At 34.7% G+C, this 26,317-nt stretch overlaps 1 protein-coding gene across 5 annotated transcripts in view; it reads right to left on the bottom strand.

Moving 5' to 3' along the window:
• Positions 1-26,317, bottom strand: part of MBD5 (methyl-CpG binding domain protein 5) — a 399,974-nt gene that overhangs the window by 29,712 nt on the left and 343,945 nt on the right. For all 5 annotated transcript variants that reach the window (XM_076005508.1, XM_076005506.1, XM_076005509.1 and 2 more), the window contains 5 exons: positions 25,640-25,742; positions 24,413-24,593; positions 17,982-20,117; positions 3,712-4,737; positions 1,915-2,123 (listed from right to left, as the gene is read on the bottom strand). In XM_076005508.1, coding sequence (XP_075861623.1) covers positions 1,915-2,123; positions 3,712-4,737; positions 17,982-20,117; positions 24,413-24,593; positions 25,640-25,742 — 3,655 coding nt within the window. The remainder of the gene's footprint in view (positions 1-1,914; positions 2,124-3,711; positions 4,738-17,981; positions 20,118-24,412; positions 24,594-25,639; positions 25,743-26,317) is intronic.

The raw sequence follows: 26,317 nt of genomic DNA, 5'->3' as shown, positions 1-26,317 counted from the left end.
CTTCTCTTCATGCTTTATCTTGCTTTCTTGGTGACACGGTTGGGCACATCTTCCTTTTTAAATTATTTTTTTTACATAAGAGATATGTAAATATTTTATCATTTCAAAAAAGATAAAGGTTTTCTTCATCACTACTCTTTACCCCAAACCCACACTTTCCCACCTCACTCTAATCCCATCTCATTTCTCAGAAGTAACCAGGGCTGGAGTGCGTGCTTACAGATACTTTTTAATACATTACAGTGTGCAGGTGTATAGCTAGTTCCCCTTCTTCCTTTCCTTCCTTCCTCTGTCTCCTCCTTTCTTTCTTTCAACATGAATGGGATTGTACTGTAATACTGTTCCACAATACTTCAGCACTAGAGTCTTAAACTCTTACAGATCTTTCCATATTAGATTATATGAATCAACCTAATCTTTTAAACTGCTAGGTAGAGGGGGTATAGTGTACCATAACATATTTTACTATTTCCCTACTGATGGATACTTAAATGGTTCAAGACTTATAAATGGTTCATAATTTTTGACACCACAAATCATGCTGTAATGAATGTTTCTATATGTGTTCTTTTGTTCACATTTGAAGATTTTTCTAAAATAAATACACAGAAGTTGAACTTATGGGTCCAAAGGTACATATACTTTAAAATCTGATATATTATTAAATTATCCTCGAAAAGGATTGCATTAGCATAGAATCAGATCAAAAATAACCTGAGAGATCCCATTTCCTGCACCTTTGTCAGCCCTGTATATCATCAATCTGATGGGCACATTAGTGTTATAATTTGTGTAACTCTGATTATTCTTTTCCTATGTTTATTAATCTTTCCCTTTTTGTGAATTGTCTGTTCATATCTATTGCTCATTTTTTAAAATCAGTTTGCCTTTTTCTTCCAGATTTGTAGGAACTCTTTTTATATTTATAGGAAGTAATTATTTGGTATGTATTATGCAAGTATTTTCTACCGGGATGCCCTTTGTCTTTAACTTTGTTTAGAATATCCTTGGCAAAGAGACTTAAAAGTTTTGGCCGGGCACGGTGGCTCACGCCTGTAATCCTAGCACTCTGGGAGGCCGAGGTGGGTGAATCTCTCAAGGTCAGGAGTTTGAAACCAACATGAGAAAGACTGAGACCCTGCCTCTACTGAAAATAGAAAGAAATTAACTGGCCAACTAAAAATATATAGAAAAAATTAGCCGGGCATAGTGGCACATGCCTGTAGTCCCAGCTACTTGGGAGGCAGAGGCAGGAGGATTGCTTGAGCTCAGGAATTTGAGGATGCTGTGAGTTAGCTTGATGCCACCGCACTCTAGCCTAGGCAAGAGAGTGAGACTCCATCTCAAAAAAAAAAAAAAAAGTTTTATATATTCAACTCTGTTACTTCTTTTCCTTTTGACATCCTTGGTTTTGTGCTATGCTCAAACAGCTTTCTTTACCCGAAGGTTATTTTTAAAAACTTTCTTTTTTCTTATATTTATTTAATGTTATTCTTTCCATCTAGTCCCTTAATCTACCAGGAACTTAGTCACTTTGAAGAACTAAAGAAAGACAATATGGCTGAAGCCAGGGGGAGAGTGGTGGGAACTGGGGCTGGAGAGGAAGGTTAGGCAGGCATGTTAAGGTTGTGGGTCTCAATGACGAGAGCAATGAGAAATGACAAAAAGGTTTAAGAGGGTCATATTATTAGTTTTTACTAACAGCTCCAAAAGAACTACTGAGATGCTTCAGACAAAATAAAATAAACTTCACACAAAAGACTGGAATGCTTAACAATATTCATGATCGAGAAATAACAGTGTAATAGAGGTGAAATGGCACACAACCTACTTTTTTCTCCCATTCCCCAAATTAAGTGCTCAAACAAACCCAGACATTGTTTTCTTCTAACATGACCCGGGGAAGGAGAGTACCTGAAAGTTCTGAAACAGACATGCCATGGGGTTATTGTTAGCTGGGCAAGGAATTGTGGACTGTCCTTGGAATGCCTGGAGGTTCTGGTACCCCTGGAGAAGTTGCTGTTGTTGCTGATTTGGAGGAAACATCTGATTGTTGTTTAACAGCGACTGTAGATGAGTCAGTTGATGGTTATTCAAAGTATTGTTTATTGATGACATATCACCTACAGTTTGAAAACATAAAATATAAGTCAATATGATTCTTCGGAGATTCTGTGCCTCTCTTTGTACCTGACAATTCCTGAAACAAAAACTAATAGCTAGACCTGGTTGGGTAACTCTTTTCTTTTTTTTCTCCTCAAAGTCTTAATAAGTGGTAAGGAAATAATAGCTTTATGATTTAGTTTTATCTTGCATAATTAGTTTTTGGTTTTATATCACGGAAAGACTACTTACTCCTTGCTCTATTTATTAACAAATCCTTATATACTGAACTTTAGTGTTATGTGATTTTATTTTTGTTAGAGCACCTAAAATTAATGGTTAAAATTAGTCCTAAAATATTTTAGCAATCATATTTGACCAAATGATTAAAATGGGTGGGCTTGATTGGGCCTTGTTTAAAAAACTGAGTCTTCAAGCCATGATCATCAATAAATACCACCAAATAAAAATCAGAGATTTGGTTTAGAAATATGCATTTTGTTTTGGAGCTAAAGGTTGGTAACCTAAATTTAAAATTGTGAAAAAAGCTAACAACACAAAAGAATTCATTGTCATAATCATTAAAAATAAGTATTATATAATCAGTAAGATTAATTAATAACTAAATTTATATTCAAAATTCAAAATTGTCTTGAAATTACTCTGACATATCTCGAGGACAATGTCATAAAAATTGTCCTATAACTTGAAGTATATAAATCTATAATGCTTTTTAGGTTATTTAACTATAGTGATTTCAATGCCAAATAAAACTAATTATGCTATATTATAAAGGTGTCCATAAAATCTAAATACAATAATTAAAAATTATTTTTGACATATTGAAGATGCTTTTGACAACATCATGCATATTCTCTTATGTTTCCAGACTTTATGAATACCATTCCTGAACTTTATATTATAGTTACTTGCATCTATCAGCTAAATATACTTGGCATTATTTGCCAACTTTTTTGTGATAGGATAATCTATATTAAGGACTTCGTTTTTAAGCCACAAAGGTCTAAAAAAGCAGTATTTTCTGAGGAAATCTAGCAGCAGCTAGAGGGGCTGTCTGTTTCTTTGAGCTTGGGCAAACTTTAGCTTTAAATGTTTTTACACCTTATTTCTTATTTTGCTGGACAAGCATTTAGTTTTATTTATTTAGGGTTCACCTGGAAAACACTTCCTCAAACTGTTTCCATCCACAGTGCAGCTGCTCATACTAACCCTGTGATGCCACACCAACTAAAATTCAAATAACAGTTATTTTTAAGATGTACCTGTGCTTTATTATTTGAAAAATAAGACTCTACTTGGCTTAAGAAATGATAAGTAGGTTAGGTTTAGGTGGCATCAGAATTAGAAGAGAAAGCAGATTAAAATGACATTTAGTATTGCTAGAAAGGGGGGGAAAGGAGAAAGTCATTTTCATGTTTGTATAACTATGGTTGTATGTGGGTGTTGTTATATTTAGTTCCTTAAGCAAGCTGTGACATAACAAAAACATTTTTAAAAATAGTGTGACAAAATGGAGTTTTTAAAAAGGAGAAAATAGAATTAGAAAAACGTTTCTTTCGTAAAAATTTGTGAAAAAATGTAACTTACCAAGCAGACCTGTCCCCAGTAGAGGGTTAAGTAGCTGTGGCACCACAGAGTTACTGTTGAGTTTAGCTGGACCAGGTGTATTCCCAGCATTATTAGATATATTCAGCAATGTTTCTGCCATTGACACCACTGCTGTCCCACCAAGTGTTGAGACAGTCAGTGCTGCCACTGCTGATGATGTAGTGGTTGTGGTAGTGGTTGCCTGGGAGGAGGTTGCTATGGAAACCTCTGGATGATTAGCAGAGTTGGCCGATGCCGAGTTCAGGACACCTCCCAACAGCTGGGGATTCAAGGCCATTAATCCTGAGGCCCCAGTGACAGCTGGGAGGAACAGGGGGTTAAAAGTAGTGTCACTGCCTGCAAAGCTTGGTAAAGGGTTCCCCAGGGGGCTGGTTAAAAGGGTCTCAGCTCGGCTGTTGTCTGACTGATTGCTTGGCAAATGGTCTGGTGGGGCTGTCATCTGTGTTAATGAGGGTAAAGGGGTATTTTGCTGTTGCAAAAGATCTGAGATGGTCAGATTGAAAGATGGCAGGGGAAGCATGGCAGCTGCTGGGGCTTGGTTCTGAAGCAGGGCTGCTAAGAGCTGAAAGTGAACAGGCTGTAATACCTGCCCATCCATGTCACTGGAGAGAAAAGCTAAAGCAGCGTTTACATTCGGGTTGAGAAAACCTAAAGGGTGGAAGTTGATCTCAGACTTGCCTTCTCCTGCTGAAGGCTGGAGGATATTTAATAGATTCTGGTTTAGGAGATGCTGTTGATTCACTGGCAAAGAGATAGGTAGAGAACTGAGGAGGCTGGGGTTCAAGGGGTGTGGAAGATGGTTGTTTGAAGTGCTGTTGGATGGAAAATGAAGTGCGTGCTCCTGGCCAACAAAAGGAAAATCACTCCCAATGGGCAGCTGACTCTGCAGTGGGTTTCCAGCTGCGGTGGTGACGATGACGCCATCTTGCAGAACAGACGTTGTCTTTGTGATGGCAGGGTGGTTGGTGCCTGCTATGGCTATGGAAGATGACGGTCCTGAACCTCCTAAAATGAAAAAAAAAAACAACCCTAGTTATTAATCATGGAAATTAAGCAAGCTAGCCATTAAAATTCATCAAGATACATTTCAGTTTATTTGGTACATGGTACCCTCATTGACTATAACTAAATTAATTGCAATCAGAGATGCTTTGACATCTGTTAATAGGACTTTAGTTTAAATTTATACTTCCTAACCTACTTCAAAAACGAATGTATTGAAGAAGTTCAGCATATTAAGAAACAGCTGTTGGTAACTACCAAAGAGCTTGTTTTTCACAGCTAGCCAAGGGGAAGATGGAAAAATCCATGTTGTAGTTCATTCAGTTGGGAAGATAAAAGTAACAAAGTTTCATTTTCAAAATACATATTTTTTTCATTTTTAAAAAAGTTTTTGGTCTTTATTTATAAAACTAGTACTTTTTTTAGTGACAAAAAAGCCCCACAATATTAGAATGCATATGAAAGTATAAAGCAGAAAATAAAAAGGACCTATGGAGACAGTTATCATTATTTAAGTGCATAGTTTTCAGGGTTTTCTCCATCTGCACATATGTACATATGTAGACATACAGATTTACATATATCTACACACACATATTACATATATTTTAAAACAAAAATACAATCTTGCTATAATGCTATATTGTAAATTTCTCCATTTATCAATATATTGTGAATATCTTTCCATGTTAATATATATAAATATCTATAGAACCATATTATAGTACTATGTAAGGATATATCATAATTTAATCAATCCACAGTCATGGATATTTTGCTCATTTACAATATTTTGCTATTGTAAGCAACACTATTGTAAGCAACACTATAATAAACAGTCTTATTAGCATATCCTTGCCAGTTTGCCTACTTGTTATCTAAGGATAAATTCTTCAAAGTGGAATTACAGGGACAAAGGTTTACATATTTTAAAAGCTTTAGATACATACTGTCAAACTACCCTTCAGCGAAGATGATCAATACAAATTCAATTAACATTCCTATAAACAGTGTATTACAGTGCTCATTTCTCTCACCAATGCTCCATTTTATCATTATTTTTAACAATGAATAAACATAAAAATAATCTTTGCCATTCTGATTGTATAGATTTTATACTTAATGATTCCTTAAATTAGACCAGTTTTTACTCAAATAGTATTATTCTTAAAAGTCTCCTACTAGAGATGAAAGTTCAGGGAATTTAATATTTGAAAATATAAAACTTTACTTATTTATAATTGTATTAGTGGTTCTTAACCCAAGCTGTACAATAGAATTATCTGGAGAAATTAAAAACAAAAACAAACCAATACCTGGGGCCTAAACCAGATCAGTTGAAAACTCATCTCTTGGGATACAGCCTGGGCAATAGTGTTCTTTGAAATCACCTCAGTAATCCAGACACACCAGGGGTGGGGGCAGGGTGGGTGAGAATCATATTCTATTGAAAAGGAACATACAACCACTTTTTTATAAAGGGTCTTTCCCTCAAGAGATGTATTGTTTCATGTAATACATGTATTTGACAGATATTCTATCATTATTATAAGTATATGCATTTGGCCAGGTGCAGTGGTGGCTCACGCCTGTAATCCAAGGCAGGAGGATCACTTGAGGCCAGGAGTTTGAGATCCGCTTGAGCAACACAGTGAGACCCTGTCTCTACTAAAAATAGAAAATTAGCTGGATGTGGTGGTGCGCGCCTGTAGTCCCAGCTACTCAGGAGGCTGAAGCAGGAAGATCAATTCATCCCAGGAGTTTGCGGTTGCTGTGAGCTTTGCTGATGACATTGCACTCTAGCCAGGGCTACAGAGAGAGACCCTGACTCAAAACAAAAAAGTATATGAATTTAATTTTATTTTAAAATATTAAACATGTATATGGTACAATGAACAATACCAGTATCACTGAAAATCTAAAATAATTCAAATACTTTACTGCTATGCTATGCCATTGTAACCAACTTTACATTTGACCATGTTACCATTGGGGCTTTGTTCAAATAAATACACAGAAATGTTTCCAGGAGTACCAATATAATTTTATATTCTTTTTGACTTCACTTAATAGAAAAACACAAGAATTTTCTGTTTTGATATACAAACTTTGTATTTTTAACAGTGTAGTATATGTATTGATCATATTTATTGAACCATTCTGATAAAGTTGGGCATTTATATTTTGATTTTTCATCATTATATATGACATAGAGATGAAAATCTTTCTGTGTACACTTTGCTACCTTTGAATTTTTTCCTTAGAAAAAAATTCATGATTGTTGTGAGGATTGAAAATAGGTAAGTGAAAGGTTTGTAATGTGTACAAGTTTATATAAATAAGAGGAATTATTATTGACATTAGTGGTCATAGTGGTGGTGCTGTGGTAATAGTAAGTATAAATCAGCACATTCAACATACCTTAGAGAATATTCTATAGCAAGGATTCGTAATTTTTCCCAGCTGTCATGGTCTGCTTTCTTTTTTAAAAGTTTTCTGTGTTTCATTTAAAGAATGAGATAAAAAAAAAACTCTCTGAAAACATATACATATTTATGAAATATTACCATGAAATAATGACTGTGTTCACAAAGAGTAGGGTAAGAGATACCAAATGCTGAAGTAGATATATGATATATAATTCTTTAAATATTAATTCAGATTTGTTACACAAAAACAATCAACACCTTAAACATTTCATTGCTTCTGAAGTCTTGCTGCTATTTCCATAAATAGGTACTGTGAATTATTTGCATTTGGAAACCATCTTTTTAAATGAGCTAATAAAGAGTCTTATTTACTAGCAATCACTATCTGTGGCAATTTTTCCTATCTGTTAAATAATAATGGCAATATTTAAATGTAGAGATTTCCATTTCTATAACCATAGGCAAAGCACATTTTCAAAATACTCTACTATGTACACGACAAGGCTTTGTAGAAGAAGGTTTTCCTTAGGTTATTATTATTTTTTATCTTTAATTTACAACAGAGAAGTATACATATTTATGATTCAAGGAAGTAGCCATTTGGGGATAACATTATTTTTAAAAGCTCTCCATCTAAATATTCTTGAAGAATTATACTAGAGAAAGTATAGGTACTCTGGGTGTATTTTTATCTTACCAAAAAGGAAGTGGTGAATACCATAGCTTCTTAGGGGTAATATATGAATCAAGATGTATTTTTTATTTTCTCTAATTTTCAACAAACTAATGTAACAAACAGGTATACTCTTCTGGACAGTAAGATAGAAATGGTGGTATAAATTTAAAATAAAAAACCCCAAAACCCAGATTTTTCCTGCAGGAACTTGGAGTTTAGGCAAAGTGATAAACACAGAAATCTCCCTTTCTTTTTCCTCTCTCAAATATATACTTATTTAGAGCTTATTATGAACAAGGGAATTTTAAAGCTCATTTCACATACTAGCTAGTGCAACTCTAATGCAATATGTTAAGACCTGTAACAGGTATGTAACAAGGAGACAATTATAAAACTGAAGGTGTCAGGGAAAACTACACAAGCGGTAACATTTGATCTGGGATTTGAGAGATGAAAAGGAGATAGAAAGGGCTTCTAAGTAAAAGCAAAGTCATTTAAAAAAAAAGACAAGGAGATAATAAGGTGAATGAAAGGTAATGAAGAGTCCTGTGTTTCCCCAAAACAAAGAAAATATGACTGAAAAATATTGTGAGCTGTTTTCCCATGCTCCCAGCTCCCCCTAGCCATGGCCAAACCTGCTGCTTTAGATAAGCACTAAAGAAATTGAAATCATCTTTCTAAACCATTAAAGGCAAGAATCATTTCTTATTTCCCTTTGTATTTCCAAGACCTAATACAGTCTCTGACACATGGTTGGTATTCAAAAAATGTTTGTTGGTTGAATGAATCTATTAAAAAGATCACAAAGCTTTTACTCAACTTTTAGAAGTCAGAAAATTTGACTATGTGTGGGTGCTTATGTGGAGAACAGGAAAACTAACTCTCTAGTATATTGGTCCAATGCCAGGAGATAAGGGACACTGGGAAGGAGATGGCTGGAAGATGACAAGTTACCTCCGACGGCTTCTAGATATTTTAAGAAGCTAAAACCACCTTATAGAGGGAAAGGTCCACCTCAAACTAATGAGTTCTTAAAGTCAAAATTAATGCTTGCAGTCATTCAAAGCAGACCTGAATTTGTATGAATTTGAATAGCTGGAGGGAAATTTGGAGATTACTTATTTCTGGACCAATTGATCTTGAAAAGGCACTATCTGGTGAACCTATTTCATAGGTCTGCATAAAAACTTTATGGTCCATTGAAGCATGTGGGGAAAAGTGTTTTGTTAAAGCTGGGTTTTGTTTTGTTTTGTTTTTGTGGCCAAGATGTTTTGTCCTTAATCTAATAAAAGAGGTGGTTACTGAGTTTTTAAAAAAGCAAATTATTCACTAGATGTTTAGCAGTAAATAAGCAAAATGCAGCTAGGAGATTAGAACAAGTTAGTAAGCTGAAGAAGTACTATAATTGAAAAAAATAATTATTTCATACCAGCCAGCAGCACCATGAACAGGCAAATTTTTTTTCTCATTGTCTCTGTTGCTTTTAAAGAGTAGGAGAGAAGATAGGAAAGCCACCCAAATAAACTTAGCTGGTGTAAGATCACATACCTAGTCACCCAGAGATTGAGATTGTCTAGTCCAATGAGGAAGCAACAGTGGCAGCTTGCCCAGTGGGGTAGATTTCTGGATATAAACAGTACTCTGCACACACTTATAATTTATAATATAGATGTGTATACAATGTGTGTGTATATAAAATAGCATCAGTAAATTTTTAAGGAATATTTTCCTAATATTAATTCAATTCTTAAGATGTTTTATCTGTCTCATTTTTTACACTGCTTTTCAAAACAAAGGTAATGTATACCTTTTTAAATTTATTTCTCTTCTTCCTGGTCACCAAGTCATTATTTATATTGTGCTAATCTCTTATAAGGCTGGGTCTTGCATATTGAAAATATTGTTATACATGTCTTTGTATGTGTACAATGGGGCATAAAGTTCATACCAAGGAGACCAATGAAGTGTTTTTAAAATGTCATTATACCAGTTTGATCTATATCTCCAATTTTGAATAAACACTACTTTATGCTGAGAACCTTTTCTAAATTGATATGCCCCAATACTGATTTTTATCCATAAAATTCAAGAACCTAAGAAATGAGTAATATAGAAGGTATTCTTTCACCATTTGACCTTTATCATTTGCTTTGGTAAGTGTCCTTTTATTGCAAACAGGGTCAGTGGTAACCCTTAATAAAAATGAATGCTGCTTGAGATAAGAAAAAATATCATGGCTTAGTGAGTCTAATAAATATAATTCACTTTTCAATCCCATTGAAATAGTGAAATTTTCTCCTCTGTACTTAAAGGACTGATTTTTAATCATAACAATAATAATATATTGGAAAAATAACTTTTATAAGACTAGATCTTCCAAAAAGACTTTATTTTCTCAAGCCTTAGTAACAGGGCATGGTAATGTGTATTTACAAAAATATAGCAAATCTCTATCTTTGTGCTTTGGATTCAGATACAAATTGCTAACAGTCCTTTATCAGCAATAGAAAGGAAGCCCTAGGGACTAGTGGCTATTTTGTTCTCCATAGGAAAGGGAGGGAGGGTCCCAAAACCAAAGCATTTAGGAGAAAGTGAAGATGGGGAAGGGAGAAATGGCAGTCCCTGAGGAAATGATCTGCACACTCAAGGGGTCAAGCTGCTTGGAAGGAGAAAGAACTGTGGAAGGGAAGCAGCCTGAATCTTGGAATGTGATGTCTGCATAGTTGCGACTGTGTCCAGGAGGCCAGTCTTTTCAGGAGGCAGTGGTAATGGGGTCAGAAAAAGAGGCTTTTTAAAAAAAATTGCTATTATCATGTTTTGTTTCCTTTCTTAATACATGGAATTACTCTGAAAACTGCTGGAATTTAAAATGCTTGAGATTTTTTTCAGTTTATTCAAGTAACAAGGTTTCCTGCCCCCCTCCCCCCAAAAGCCTCTTTTATCATATTCTTAATATTTATTGTGAGGAAACAAATGTTGAGAAAAAAGTATAAGTCTCTTGTTTGGTAGGATTTCTGTTCTTTGAATATGCACTAGCATGCATAATAGTTAAAATGCTCCATCAATATTCCAATCAGAAGTCTTATCTCATTTTGTTTAATGAGCAGAGCAAACTGAGTTTCTAGATTATTAATATGGCTAACTTTGTATCCTTCTATTGTACCCTATTTTATCGGCAGTGCTAAAACAGTGCATAGAACATTCTACGTGCTCAATAAATATCTGCTGAACTAATTACCTCATGAATATTCTAAAACAGTACTGAGACCTATTAATGGGCTGCAAAATCAAATTAGTATGCCCCAACCAGTATTTTTTTGATAAATTAAATAGAAAAGAAAATGTAAAGAACATTATTTTGTGGAAACTCTGTTAGCTTATACACATGAATGCTAGGTCATGATTTGCTAGTGGATGATAAAATTATTTCAGTGAGTCATGACTGTCATTAAAACAAAAGCAGAAATAGAATAAGATAGGATATAATAGAATGGCATAACAATTATCAGAGGACATCACATGTAATAAGTATTTTTTCATTAAACTCTTAATTGTTATACATTAAATATATATATATAGTGGATTGTCATGCAAGTTAATTTCTTATTGTGGGAAGTAAAAAAAGTTAAAAAAAATTGCTTTATAAGGCTTCTGTGTTTTTCAACTCTGTGGGAGATGGTCTATGGAACTGTGCTTAGGGAGCATATTTATCAGACTATAGTGTAAAAGGGGTCCCTGTGGAGTTGTCATCTAGAGCCTTGCTCTAGAATAGCTGATGAATATACTTGCTCTTATACCTATACCCACAATCTGGTATAGACATTCTGGAGTTCCCTGGACTAGTTCCAACCCCAGGAATACCTCAGCAACTCCTTCATACTTCTGTTGTCTAGGTCCACTTTTAATCTGTAAAAAAGTGAGTTGTTACTTTGAATTTTCAAGAGGTATAATGCTTAGAAACTAAGTTTTACTTTACTCTTTGCTTGACAGGTGTTAATGTTGTTTGATATAAGTTCCTAGAAGATAAGAACTTTATGATTTATTTAGTGTTACATGCATGTGAAAATGAAATTCATTTTGATGACACCATAGGAAATTTATTAGCATTATTTTTATGAGTCAAATTTTTGTAGAGTTAACATTACTCCCTAGAATCTGCATACTTTTTGAAACTGTTTAAATGATTTTGGACCACTTAATTTTAGTAAATAATAACTTAGGCATCTCCTAGACAACTGAAGAATTTCTAGTGGCTTTATAAGTGAATTTAATGTATTGCAATGGAATAAAATTCTCCCAATTTGTACACTGGGACAATTTATTTCTTGAAAAGTACAAAATAGATCATTGAATCAGCAAACATATCACACCACTCTTGAGTTCTGTTATCACCTTTGATTATACAAACTCAATGTCTAAAATCAAACATTTTTAACTCCTTTTTCTGTACACAAGAAAACGTTAAACCTGAAGTATGTAAACAAAATAAGTGGTGTAACCCTGATATTAGGAGACCTTCTTAAACAGCAAGACATTGTCTGCAGTAAAAATATCTTACAGCAAAGAAATGGCTCATTTTGCAAAAATTTAACCAAAAGAATAGACATAGATTTTTATCACACAATCCAGAATTTAATATAGTTTGGTTAAAAAAACAAGAGCAGAAGGTGATTTTTAACCTATAAGCTTTGCACATCAGATGGGGAATAAAAACCAGGATTTAAAAATTTGGGTGGCATACTTTCAACAGCAACTCTTACTCATTCAGTCACAAACTTCAACAAACCTCTGCCTCTTTCTTTAGTCTACATTAGTCTATATAACTAGAGAAGACTTTTTCCACACAACCCTCCCATATCCTGAGAGGGCTAACATACACAGTACAAGCCACCCTTGAGTATTTTCATTCTCCGATCTTTCTACCCCTGTAGCCTTTTCTAGACAATGTAGAGATGACAACTCCCTTTATATTCTTTACTGGCATGTTCTGAGAATAAATGAACACACAGAACAAAAACCCAAACTCATAACTTTTAGTCTTTTACCCAGTGTTCTTTTGTGGCTTCACTATTTCATTGTTTTACACCTACCATATCAATGGCTGTCCTGAGTTTCAATCAAGTGTATTTTGTGCTGAAGAAAACTTTCTTTTGCTAAGTTTTAAAAAAATATACATATATAAAAATACTCATTAACATTTATTTGTAGGTTTATTTATATTCTTGTTATGTATCTCTTTAACAGTTAAGGCAAATAAATGTTTGAATTATTTTCTCTTCTGGCATAAACCCATACTCTGCCCCTCAGATGAGAATATTTTCATGTGTTTAGAAGAGTAAACTAAATGTTTTTTATTTAAAAAAATAAGAGAATATAAAAATGATTTTTTTTTTTTTTTTTTTTTGAGACAGAGTCTCACTTTGTTGTCCAGGCTAGAGTGAGTGCCGTGGCGTCAGCCTAGCTCACAGCAACCTCAAACTCCTGGGCTCAAGCGATCCTCCTGCCTCAGCCTCCCGAGTAGCTGGGACTACAGGCATGTGCCACCATGCCCGGCTAATTTTTTTTTTTATATATATATCAGTTGGCCAATTAATTTCTTTCTATTTATAGTAGAGACGGGGTCTCGCTCTTGCTCAGGCTGGTTTTGAACTCCTGACCTTGAGCAATCCGCCCGCCTCGGCCTCCCAAGAGCTAGGATTACAGGCGTGAGCCACAGCGCCCGGCCTAAAAATGATTTTAAACTGAAAAAGTTATGTTGTATTTAATGACTTTATCATATTGGAAGAAGGTAGGGTTGTTAATAAGTATGTTAGCAGAATAATCTCAATCTTTTTTCTTCTTTGAAAATTGTGAAAAACCACAGGGCTACAGAAAGGCTGGATTGTTGTGTGGATACTGACAAGACTAAGTCCCCTGCAGAGGCCCAGGTTGCTGGCATATGTGTTTTTGCTATCTGTGAGCAGGTGTGCAGTAGTCAGAGGCTCAAGGAAGTATAAGTCTTTGAAGTATTCTAGTCAAGGGCACTTAATTTTGGATTCCTCCCTCAACCAGAACACTATAAGACATGTGCTGTAACCACTTACATGTTCACATTTATCTCTCTTTAAAAACTGAACTTTGGGAGGCCAAGACGAGAGGACTGCTTGAGCCCAGGAGTTTAAGATCACCTCAGGCAACATAGTGACATCCTGTCTCTACAAAAAATTAAAAAATTAGCTGGGCGCAGTGGGATGTGCCTGTAGTTTCAGCTGCTCTTGAGGCTGAGTTGGGAAGATTGCTTGAACCGAGGAGTTCCAGGTTGCAGTAAGCTATGATGATGCTACTGCACTCTCGCCTGGGCAAAAGAGTGAGACTCTATCTCTAACAAAAACAAACAAACGACCCTCCCACCAAACAAACAAACAAACAAACAAACAACAAAAAACCCTGAAAGTTGCTTTAAATGTACACTACTGATGGATTTTCAGTACATACCTGCGTTTAGCAGTTTGAGTGTTGGGATTGAGAATCAGGAACTTTGGGGTTTGGTTGCCAAGTCTGCCAGAGATTTGCTTTACAACTTGAGGAATGCCCTCAAGTATCCTACTGCTCAGTTTCTAAATCATGTAAATTTGTTACATGTGAATATGAAACTTTACTTGTAATTTCATATTCAAAAAGCCAATAGAAACCTGTAAACTTTACAAAACAAAGTATTCAGATGATTTAGTAGAAAGGCAGCTTGAAAACACCAAATAGAATTAATAAAGCCTGTATATTCTTAAGTTTTAGAAATGTTTTCTAAGTATTTCACAACTTTATCTGATTTTGTTACTATCTTTGCCTCCAATTCCCATACTTGAGTTGTGGTGTGTTTTAAATGAGTTTCACAGAACTCACAAATAGCCTAAAAATCACTATTTGGATTGTTTAAAATAGAAAACCTCTCTTTAAAAAAAGTTTGAAAAATTATCAATTGAATTAAGCATTTTTAGAGCAAGTTATTTTTTGTCTTCATTGATGTCTTAATGTAGTATTTTGAAACTTCTGCTTAAGAGAGTAGACAAGGCACTGGATTGAGTAGGCAGTCACCTGAGTTGTGTTTCGGCTCTGTTACCACAGAGTAGAGTTGGACCATGTTGCCTGCTGGTCTTTCTTGCCCTCACCATGCTACCATGCCTGGAATGGCATGACTAGCATCTGCATAGTCGCCTCTTTCAAGGGTCTATTGACATGTCATCCACTAGGAAACCCATTCTTACCTGAGTAGCTGAGGTGATAATTCATTAAAAGAAAGGCCACCAAATACAACTCACAAATAAGGGGTAGTTCTCTTGATATTTTTGACATTTCATCTGCATCGACACAAACATTCTAATCATGGTATGCTGTGATATCAGAGTCCAAAGAGAGAAGGCAAAACTGACTTTCGTCTAAAAGTATACCAAACGTTTACAAATGTGGCTTCTAACATGCATTAATGTGCTCTAATTCATTACCTTTTGAACATTTAAAAAGATTTTGAAAGAGAAAACAATATTTTTGACCCCCTAAATATTTCAGAAGAAGAACTTATGCAGCTGGGAAGAAAATGGATTTTAGAATTAGAGGAACCTGAGTTCAAATCCTGATTCACTTATGCATGATCCTGGACAGTTACTTAAGTTCCCTGGCTGAGGCTCAGTTTCCTCAATTGTAAAATGGGACAATAATATTTTATACTTTTGAAAATTGCACATATTAGAAATAATATAGGTAAATCACCTCGCACAGAATAGGTACTCGACGATAGCTATAAACATTTTAAGAATAAAATGTGTTTTTCTTCTAATATCTTATTGGTATGATATGAAAAACTGGCAATACTCTTACAGGGATAGCTGTGACTGTTACCTGCTATATCATTCTGAATGCCCAGCCTTGGCAGTCAATGTTTGTTTCATGAATGAATAAATGTCAGTGTAAATAGGTATGTAGGCTAGGCAATTACAATGATAGTACATTCAGTTGACACAGTTCAGTAAATAGCAAAAAGAAACATGGCATTAGAAACTGCTTCAATATTTAGCTCATCAAAAAAGTTGCATTAATTAGTAAAACAACCCGTTTTCATAACCAGCTGCACATCAGACCTATGCACATTAATTAGTATTTAATTTTATTAGGTTTAATATTTTTAAAATTCTTAGATTTTCATTAAGCATATGCTTCCTGTTAGCTTACACTGATCGGTCACATCCATATTATTACGGAACATTTATTCTTGTCCCTTTTAGCTATTTATATGCTTATACTTTTCTTATGTTAACAAATTCTTAACCTGTGTTCTTTGATACACCCAACAGTAGCAATACAGGTCAGGTGTTTTACAGAGACACATGAAACAAGAAAATAAATGACCAAGACTATGTGAAATAAGTCTAAACTTGACCATCAGAAGAAACAAAAATATAAATAAATGTTGGTCTTTTCCATTATAGACAAATTGAAATACATCAGTAAAATACATACACTTTGCACATATGAACTTAGACCTGAAATGAAGTAAATTGAGGTAAGGGGTATCAGAATTATATAACACAATGAGACAAACAATGTCTCATCAAAATGATTGAAGGTATGCTCAATAAATATGGTATATTTTTAAATAAAGACTTTGTATACATCTAACCCACTAAATGCATAAGATTAAATTTTCATTTGTGTGGAATTATCTAAAAAAAGAATAAGAGTCAGTAAAAAGTTGGAAGACCTTTATAGGAAAAATATCCTGCAAACACATAAAAAATAAAGTTTCATGAGATTCTTTAAACTAAGAATATTAAGAAGGCACTAGTCATTTCAAATATCTTCTAAACCTTATATTCTTTTAACACAAGAGGTCATTGAACAGTTCTTCATTAAATACTGACATCAAAACATAACATATAACACAAGATATGAAGGATGGCAGGTGTGAGTGGTAACACCAAGAAGGAAAATACTTGATTTTTACCATCAGCAACAAAGATATGTAGGTTATAATGCTTTTCCAGCATGGTGGTATTGTACAGTCTATACGTATCTACACACTAGCTTATTATTAAAAGCCTCAGCAGTTTTCTCATTTCCAGTAGCAATCTGGTTTTTAAAGCATGCTGTTTTCATATATGAATAATATCTTTACAATTGTCCTGTATTTCCTCCCTGTCATTTCCCACAAATCATTAGTGTTGGGTTTTGAGTATTTTTTCTAAAGTTTTCATGGTCAAATTTTTGGATGTCTTAATGTATATATGTCTTAAGTGCTTCTGTACAGTTTTTATAACAATTTCTGAGGACTCTATTGCACAAAACAAAGGTCTTTTCCCAATAATACATCTACTTTTAAATAAATCTGTCTCCTTCATTAATATTGGACGAAGACATACAACAAATTTGGGTTCAAAACCTACTATCAATGGTAAAAAGGGTTTAGTTCTACAAGAAAATCATAAAACAATTTCAAGATTAAAAATTCTGGAAATCAGATTTTCAAGCCTTTTTTTATTAGAAAACTTAAATTATTACTTTTTTTTAAAAAAGGGAGTAGCCGATATCCATTTCTGAATTTTCTCAAACAAGTAATAATGAAGGATAGAAAACTAGGATAAGAAAACACATTAGAAGACAGCTTTCTACTTTGTACAACTTCTAGTTACCTTTTCCTATTCATTCACCTATTTCTGTTCAGCAGCAAGAAAAAAAATATCCATTTATTTTTGCCTTTTTGGGTTTTCCAAGATGAACTTCATTTACCTGAATACAAACAAAAGCTAGGGAAACGGCTTTTATATTGGCATAGGCCAAGGACATGTCTCATGAACCAGGAAACCCTGCCTTTTATGGCTTCTTTTGCAGTTTAGAGTCCAACGGTTATACAACCAAATGAATGTCAAACAATATTCAAAATGACACAGATTGACAACAAATAACGGAAACACATAGAATCCTCTTAGCTGTTATTCTTTCCAATAGACAAATCCCTAGCATTCTGTAAATAAAATTATAAATACTAAAGAAATGAAGAGAATTTCACAATGGGGAAAGGATCATTTCTTATCATAATAAATATTTTGGTACAAATTTTTAAAAAAGTAGAAAAGTTTAGTACCTTCGGGTACTTTTTTCTAATAAAACCATACCTGCTTCAGAACTTGTTTGATTATAGCTGCTAACAATGCTGTTTGGTATCACTGGAGTGGAGGACGTTGAAATTCTTGACTGAGGTGGATTGGGATGTAATGAATTTCCTAAAGCCATGCCCGACTGACTGAGCATCCCACAGTTCCCGCTAGCCTGAATCTGATTTATTAAACCTGCAAGATGGTGGTTGGGGACTGGACTGTTACTGTGAACAAAGTTAGTGTTTGCGTTATGGCAGTGCACGGCTTCCCCTCTTAAAGGTATGTTCTGTGTCAGTGAATTCTGAAGAACACTGGAGTTCATATTGGGATCTGTAAAATGCAGCTGGTTAGCAGAGCAAGGCAAAGCAGTATTTGAGCCCCCGCAACCCGGGGTACTATTGCTACTCAAGTGAGAGCTTTGACAACTCATAGATTGTAGTAACTGAGACATTGAACTGATGGGGAATGAACCCTGACCCTGCTTCCTTAGCAAGTCGGGTCCAGGTTTAGGAACTGCAGAACTATCCATTTGAGACTGTCTGAGCAAACTCAACACTGTGGTAGGTGGCTGTTTTCTTTTCCGCAATGAGTCTTTTTGCTGAGACATCAGCTTATCTCTTAGTGCTGCTCGACCACTTTGCCCTTCACCTGATGGGAGAAGCATGTTGGCAGTAGGAGGGAACATGGTGTTTAAAGTGCTATGTCCTTCAGTGTTGCCACTGCCGGCAACAGCTCCAGAATTGCTACTGCTGCTACTGTTGTTACCAGCAAGTTTGTTTTGATTTGCTAGCTGTGCTTTGGCTGCTGCTGAGAGTAAACTACTTGCTGGAAAGGAGGCAGCATTGTGCTGGTTCAAGATCTGATTTAAAGGCATTCCCAGCAAACCAGGCTGACTCTTTACAGAACCACTTCCAGCAGATGCAGTAGGAAAAGCTGCACTGCTTGGGGTATTTAGTACATTACTCATTCCAGCAATTAATGGGTTAGGGATATCCTTGTATTGATGATGTCCATCGGACTTGGTAGAAGGGCTTGATGGCACTGATGGCCTTGGGGACCCTATTGTTGACCTTGGTGACCTGGGTGGAACCTTAATACCACTACAAGTGGCCTGGGGTCCTACAGGTGGCATCATAAAGTTTCCATGATCTGATGATGTGGAAGATGAGCGTGATCTTTGGGGCGATGCCTCAATCCTTCCAATTCCAGTCCCCATCATGTGCACTGGGGATGTCACTGGAGAAGGGGACAGGGAGGTTGAAGCTGAATGCTGTACTCTTTGTACATGACTCCCATGATTCATGTGACCAGGTTTTACGGTTGGCAAAGGGAGATTACTTGGCAAAGGAACAACAGCAGGAGGCATGCTTACATTCATCACAGGTACCTGAGAGTGGACATTTGAATGGAAACTGGTTGGATTAATGATAACAGGGTTCTGATTCACTGGTTTACTAGGAATAGGGTCAAGAATGCCAAGTGGATCTTTCTCAGATGTTAATGGCTTTTTCTGAAGAGCACAAGAAGGTGGAGGAGGGGGAGGTGGGCCTTGGGGTGGTTTGTGGTGGAACATTGCTCGTGGTATTTCCATGTTAGTTGAAAAATTACACATTGGTTTTTTCATTACTGGACTCTTTGTAGTCAAGGTTGGGGAAAGAGGTATATTAGTCCTTCCAGCCATTGCACAGGATGACTGTACAGGAGAACCATGTAGCATTACTGATGGTGGAGAAAGAGGAGTCCTATTCAGGTGAATAGGACTAGAATTGGGAGCTCCATGAAAACCAGGATTATTTCTTGTGAAAACATCAGGACTTCCAAGTGGGTCAGTCCTTGGAGAGATTGAGCCATCTCCATAAATCTGGGAACCTGATGACGCTGGGCTGGGCAGGCCTCCATGGTTGCCACGGAATGGAGACTTCTGTCCGTGTTCACTGCTGCCCAATCTTTGTCGGGGGTAGACAGGGTGGAGTTCTTGCTGTTGGCTTCCAGGCAGTTCTTGTACACATAGCCTTCCCATGGCATTTGATGATCCAATCATTAACTTGAAAGGATTCTTACATTCAGGCATTACAGAATTTGTAATTCCTTCATGAGGCTTATTTCTTATGGATCTTGGAGTTGCTGCCCTTGAAGGTACTACTGGAGTTGCATCTGATGTGAAAGAGAAAAAAAGAATTCTGTTAATAGTTTCGATTCTTTTGTGTTGGGAGGGAGGAAAAGAATGGAGGAAATCAGGAAGGGAAAGAGAAGAAGGGCATCTGGAAACAAATCAGAAAATAAAAGCTGTGATTCTATGTAATTAAAAAATGTTCTATGTGCTATATTTAAACTTTGATTTAAAAAATGTACATTATTCTCCTTTAGTTGATCAGTGGTTCTCAGTGACTACTCATTATGCTTGTTTACTTCTTATCTGTTGAGAAAGCATGGGCATCTAAATCAGTACATAATGACATTAGCCATTCTAATAATATTTAGAATATGCAAAATCAAAATTGGCAGCCTAGATAGAAATTTTAAGAACACAGTTACAATAGAAAATTGTAATCTGCGTGGCATAGTATTTTCTTGGGTAATTTAAATGAACTGGTATTTCTATCAGAAAATTTGTACACTATAAATGTTTCTATAACCTTACTGAAACCTTCTCAGAACAGCTATGGTAATATTTCCTTATCTCAACATTTTCACTGTAGGAGTCAGAATCTTAATTTCTGTAAATTAAATGAAGGAGATACCAAATATTTTATAATTGGAATAATAACAAGAATAAATGCAGTGATAATACAATCATGCTTAGCCTCACATCATGTCTGTAACACTGTAATTTCTTTGCCCTTAATTAGTCATTATAGTTAAAAAGAAAGCCTTAGTCAACTTAGGTAAAAGATTGGAATTCTTTTATTAGAATAGAATTCTCATGTAAAATTTTGTCTGAGTGCTAAAACCTTTGGTACTGCATTCCAATTGAGTATTCTCTTTTTACGTGAGTGCATTTCTCTCTCTCTGGCTTTTTGGAATCCCTTCAGTTCTTTTGGAGATCAGAGAGAATACAAGCAACAAAAGAAAGCTGGCTCATCATACAGAATTTTCATTCTATCATGTCAGAAATCTAGTTTAAGTTTTCTAGCCCCAAAGGATGTTTAACTATTTTATAAAGTTGTGCCCTCTAAAACAGAGGTGGCAAATAAAATTTATTTCGTATGCCAATTCCTATCAATTGGTGGTGGCTGCTTAGAGAGTTGTGTTGAAAAGGATGCTGAACTCTAGCTGGGCTCCATGAGAAATTACCAATGAGTCTATTACACGCACTGGAGATGAAAGTGGCATCTTTCGTACTATATATTTGCCATACCTATTTTGAGACTTACAATGTATTAGCAAGTATAGTTACATTCATTTGCAATCAGAGGTATATTTACTTAAATGGATAATTACACATTTAAGATAAATATATTTTTCCTATCTGCTAGAGAGTATAAAGGTCAAATCATATAATAATTTCGAAGATAGTTCTCAGCCTAGAGTACACAGAAGTCTATATAGGGTGCATTTAAGTGGTTAGAGAATAAAGTGAATATATGTTGTTTTGGACTTTCTGATTCTGTCATGGTGGGGGTTCTTTGATAGAGTGATTTCTGGATATAATATATGAAAAGTTGAGAACCAATGATATAAGATAATTGTACTAGATAAACTCAACTGAAGTTTATTTTCTTGTTAAGGAGAGATTTCAGGGATTAAAAATATAGGCATTGGTATTTTTATATTAAACTAACAGAATTTAGATAGTAGCTGTGATTTAGAAAGGACTTCTTCCATACCTGGGGAAAAATAATTACCACCTTTAAAATAATAGAAATACTACCTAAACAAACAAAAGTCAGGCTGATGTTGTTATGTTACAGTTAGGAACTGAAGTACACAAGAGTTGGCAAGTGTAAATGCTAGGCACCCATCAAAGTGATTTCATGGGCACAGCATGGTGGCTCATGTCTATAATCCCAGTGCTTTTGGCGCCCAGCCAGGAGGATTGCTTGAGGCCAGGAGTTCAATACCAGCCTGGGGAACAAAGCGATACCCTGCCTCTACAAAAAAAAAAAAAGTGCTTTAATGCATATTCAAGTAGACCTTCCAAAAGAATAAACATAGACAAAATAAATGTTCATGTATTTAAGTAAAGAGAGGTGAAAATTACTATGTGAGTCTTCTGAAGTTTTAATTATTTAACTCTCAACCTTATGATAACAGTTTAAAATTAAGAAACTAAAATAAATGCTATTTATTTCTGAAGCTAGTAAAAGTAATTACTCAAATAAAGTGTACCATTTTAAAAGAGGGTAGAGATGTACTAGTTAAATATTTACCTTTAATTTCAATAATTAAACTTGTATGTATAGGTATGACAAAGGACTTAGATCTAGATTTTGCTAGGGTCTTTAGAAAGGCAATAACATAGACTGTAGAAATAGATAAAACCGTTTGATATAATGTGATATGAAAACAGCCACAAATAAGAGTATGTGCAAACACATGTGCAAGGTAATATGCAAAAATGAAAACAGTTACATCAGGCTGGCAGGATAAAGGTAAATTTTAAGTAGTTTATAACTGTTAAATATGTCTTTAAATTATTGCAAAATAAATTTCAATTTAAAAAATGTAGCTTATTAAAAGAAAAAGTTTCCTAAAAGATTTTTTTTCTTACATACCTTAGTGGAGAAAATTTTTTCTGATTATTCCTGTTAAAGTTTAAAGGTTAGATGGTTATTGGAAAGGAGCGTTATGCTAATAACCACCAAATTTGTCTCTTCCTGCTTCTTCACATGAGTTCTAAGTGCAAATCTTTAATTATATGCATGATGTGGCAACCGTTCAACTGTTCTTTGCATCCAAGGTGTACAATAATTTGGCCCCAATTTACCTATACATTTCTAATCTTCTACTCAAGTCACTTTCCACATCATTCCTTAACTATACTACACTCATTCAGGAGATTTTTTTTCTATTCCCTTTATATGTATTTTCCAAGGCTGGTCCAAATCTGAGTTCTCCCTTGAAGTCTCTCTGATCACTATAGGTTACACTCATCATCTCTATTCCAAATTCTGCAGAACAATATCACTTAACCTTCATAAAGAGATGCTTTGTTGTTTAGCCATAGTTTCTTCTGAGTTTTTATTCAAGTGTTAAGTAGATTATAATATTTTGGAGGGAATTCATATTCTAGCCCTTACAAAAGAAGTTCCTTAGTATTAAAGTATAATTCCACAGAGGACACATTAATCATAAAGGGAAAATGGTACCTTAACAATGGAAAAATTGATGGATACAATCTTAACCAAGCAATCAAACTTAATGTCATCAATATGGGATAACTTGACACTATGTGCCTCCTGGTGAGGACCTAACATCATCTATGTGGTATTCCTACCAAAATGTGTTTAGCCTGAACATAAATATGAGGAAACAATCAAGAATATCCAAATTGAGGAACATCCTGCAAAGATGGCCTGGACTCTTCAAAAATTTCAATGTCATGAAATATTAAAAAAGCCTGGGGAATTAATGTAGATTAAAGAAATTTAACAAATAAATGCAATGCACAATATATGACTGCATTCTGGATTTGAAGAATAGACTGATTTTTTTTTAAAAAAAGCTATGAGACATTATTTAGACAATTGGGACAAATTTCAATATAGACTACATATTAGACAATAACATTGTATCAGTGTTAAATTTCCTGAATGTGATAATTAGGTTGTTGTAATATAGGAGAATGTCCTTGTGTGCTGAAATAGTTACAGGGTAATTGTCACAATATTTGCAACTTCTGCAATACAATGTTAATTGGTGAATCTAGGTGAAGGGTACTCAATGAACTAATCTTGCAATTTTTCTGCAGCTTTGAAATATTTTTAAAAAGTGTATGTGTGTGTGTGTATGTATGAGTGTTGAGGGGGCAGTATAAAAACCTTTCCAGCAAGCTGATTTCTGTTTAGGACATGTCCAATAAAGAGATATTAAGTAACTGAAAGAATAATACCGCTAGCTTCTAACAATCTTGTTAGGTTGCTTTTGGGGACTTGATATCACAGGTTCCAATCCAGCCCTGGGAAAAAGGCTACATTTGTTTCCTAAAAACCAAGGGCACTTTTTCTTTCCTTAGCTCAGCTCTACACACCTGATGATCATTTGTATGTACTAATCAATGTTTATTCTGATTATTTAACTAGATGACTTGGGTAAGGAATGAGGGAAGTTACTTTATGGTAATTTTTCGGAACTAACTTGCTATTTGTAATAACATGATAGGAGATACAGAATTTTAAAAGCATTTGCATGCTTGAAAGATAGAATGGGAAAATGCTTGCCAAAGTGACTTCTACCAACTCCTTCTCTAGAGGGAGGAGAATTCCTAAACCCTTCACCATATTACATACTTGTTCCTCCTCCGGGACTGGTGAGCACCAGAGAAGGATGTGGGGCTTCCATGCTTTTATGAAGTGTGGCCACTGCAATGATTTTTCTTTTATGTATGCATAGCTTTGTGACATCTTCATCTGCCTTAACATCTTCTGCAGTTCTCTGTTTCACAGCAGCTCCAGGATCAAAATTAAACACCTGGAAAAAGCACAGCCTTTGTTTAGAATATGTCTGTAAAAACATTTAATAAAAAGATCCCTTTATTTAAAAAAAAGTTGTGCACAGATTAAGCCATAAATCTGAATAAAAGTTTCTCGAGTTTTTAAATTTAAGAAAGCAACTTTATATAACTAATAAATACTTCTGCTGAACTCATGGTTTTTAGTGGCAAAGTAAATAATGACTATTATCCTAACTCTAAGATAGCCAAGATTAATATATGGAAAGATACAGTATCTGATAAAGTTCTCAGATACTTCCTGATGTTATAACAGTACAAAAACAGATGAAGTACAGTTAAAAAAATAAAAAGCTATGATATTTCTACATGCTTTTTCTTTGGCATCATTTTATTACTATATTAATATTATTCACTGATTTAAAAAATCTATTAATTTACTTAACAAAAAATCTTATTTATTATGTAAATCCTTTTTTGGGAATGTGTTGACATACAAATAAAAAGAAAAAAGTTGTCTATTAACCTTTTGTTTCAAAATCAGCATTATAATAAACATTTGGAGAATAATGATGTGTTTCTATAGCAAATAATATTTTGCCATTTTATATGATATTACTTTTTATCTTGCAAAGGAGTAAAACAGCTTCATATTTTGGCTATGAGGGTTCAGCTTTGTGGTTTTAGGAATATTTGTGACAGATTTATTAACACCAGTGCTAAAAATAACATTGCAGATTTGAGCAGTTACAGAAGCAAAAGAAAATACTGCACTATTAAATGCTAAGCATAGGTATAGCTCTAATAAAATGGTGCAAAGGTGGTTTTAATGAAATATTTAATATGAATATAGGGTTTGGCACCTTTGAAAATGACTCTTGAATATGTACTAGTTTTCATAATCTTTAAGCATTCCAAAATGCATGCAAAAGATGTCTAATTAGATAAAGAATTAAAATGTATGATCCAAGAAGTAATAAAAAATAAAATGCCAAATGAGAAAAGCAAATATACAAAGTACCTAAAAAATAAAAAAACTGCTGTAGATCTATTGTGAAATTGTTACCTTGGGAAGAATAAGAGGACATTCCAAGCCACACTTGCATGTTCCATCAGTAAGCAGGTATGTTTTAACCTGCTCCAAGCAAGATAACAAAGACCCACTGGGACTGTAAAAATAGTTTTAAAAAACATCAGGAAATAATTTTGACTGCACATATTATATGAAAAAAAGGCATAATTTATATTCTTACTGTCCTTCACAGGATAATATTTTCTTACTCGGGAAAAGCATTTTCTTTGTCAATATTATGTTAGCTACTAAATTATAGCCTTTAACAATATTGCTCTTTCTTTTGAACCAAAATATTTCTCAGAAAAATACAGATCTTCGTAGAAAATTAAATAAAAGTATTTTGAAAGCCAAGAGTAGACTAAAAGAGAGTAAAAATGCTTTTCTTAAGAAAGGACAGAAGCAGGCAGAAAGGAACAAGAAAACTACATAAAAGTAATCACTATCATTTTATACTAGAAGATCTACTTTTAAAGCTCTTTGAGTAAAAACTGAAATTTAGGAACATATTGGGGTTCAAACTAGATATCTGGCAAATCAACAAAAGTTGGAGCTAAGAAGTTTTTCCTGGTTTACCTTGGAATCTAGAACCAAGTTGTCCCTATGTAAAAACAGGTTTCTCTTTTCTCCCCCTCACCCATGTGTTTCTTTGAAGATAGATCAGTGCAGCTC

The sequence above is a fragment of the Microcebus murinus genome, chromosome 8 (genome assembly GCF_040939455.1).
Source record: "Microcebus murinus isolate Inina chromosome 8, M.murinus_Inina_mat1.0, whole genome shotgun sequence".
In the NCBI taxonomy this organism is placed as follows: Eukaryota; Metazoa; Chordata; class Mammalia; order Primates; family Cheirogaleidae; genus Microcebus; species Microcebus murinus.
This window is presented reverse-complemented; position numbering and strand designations above follow the sequence as displayed.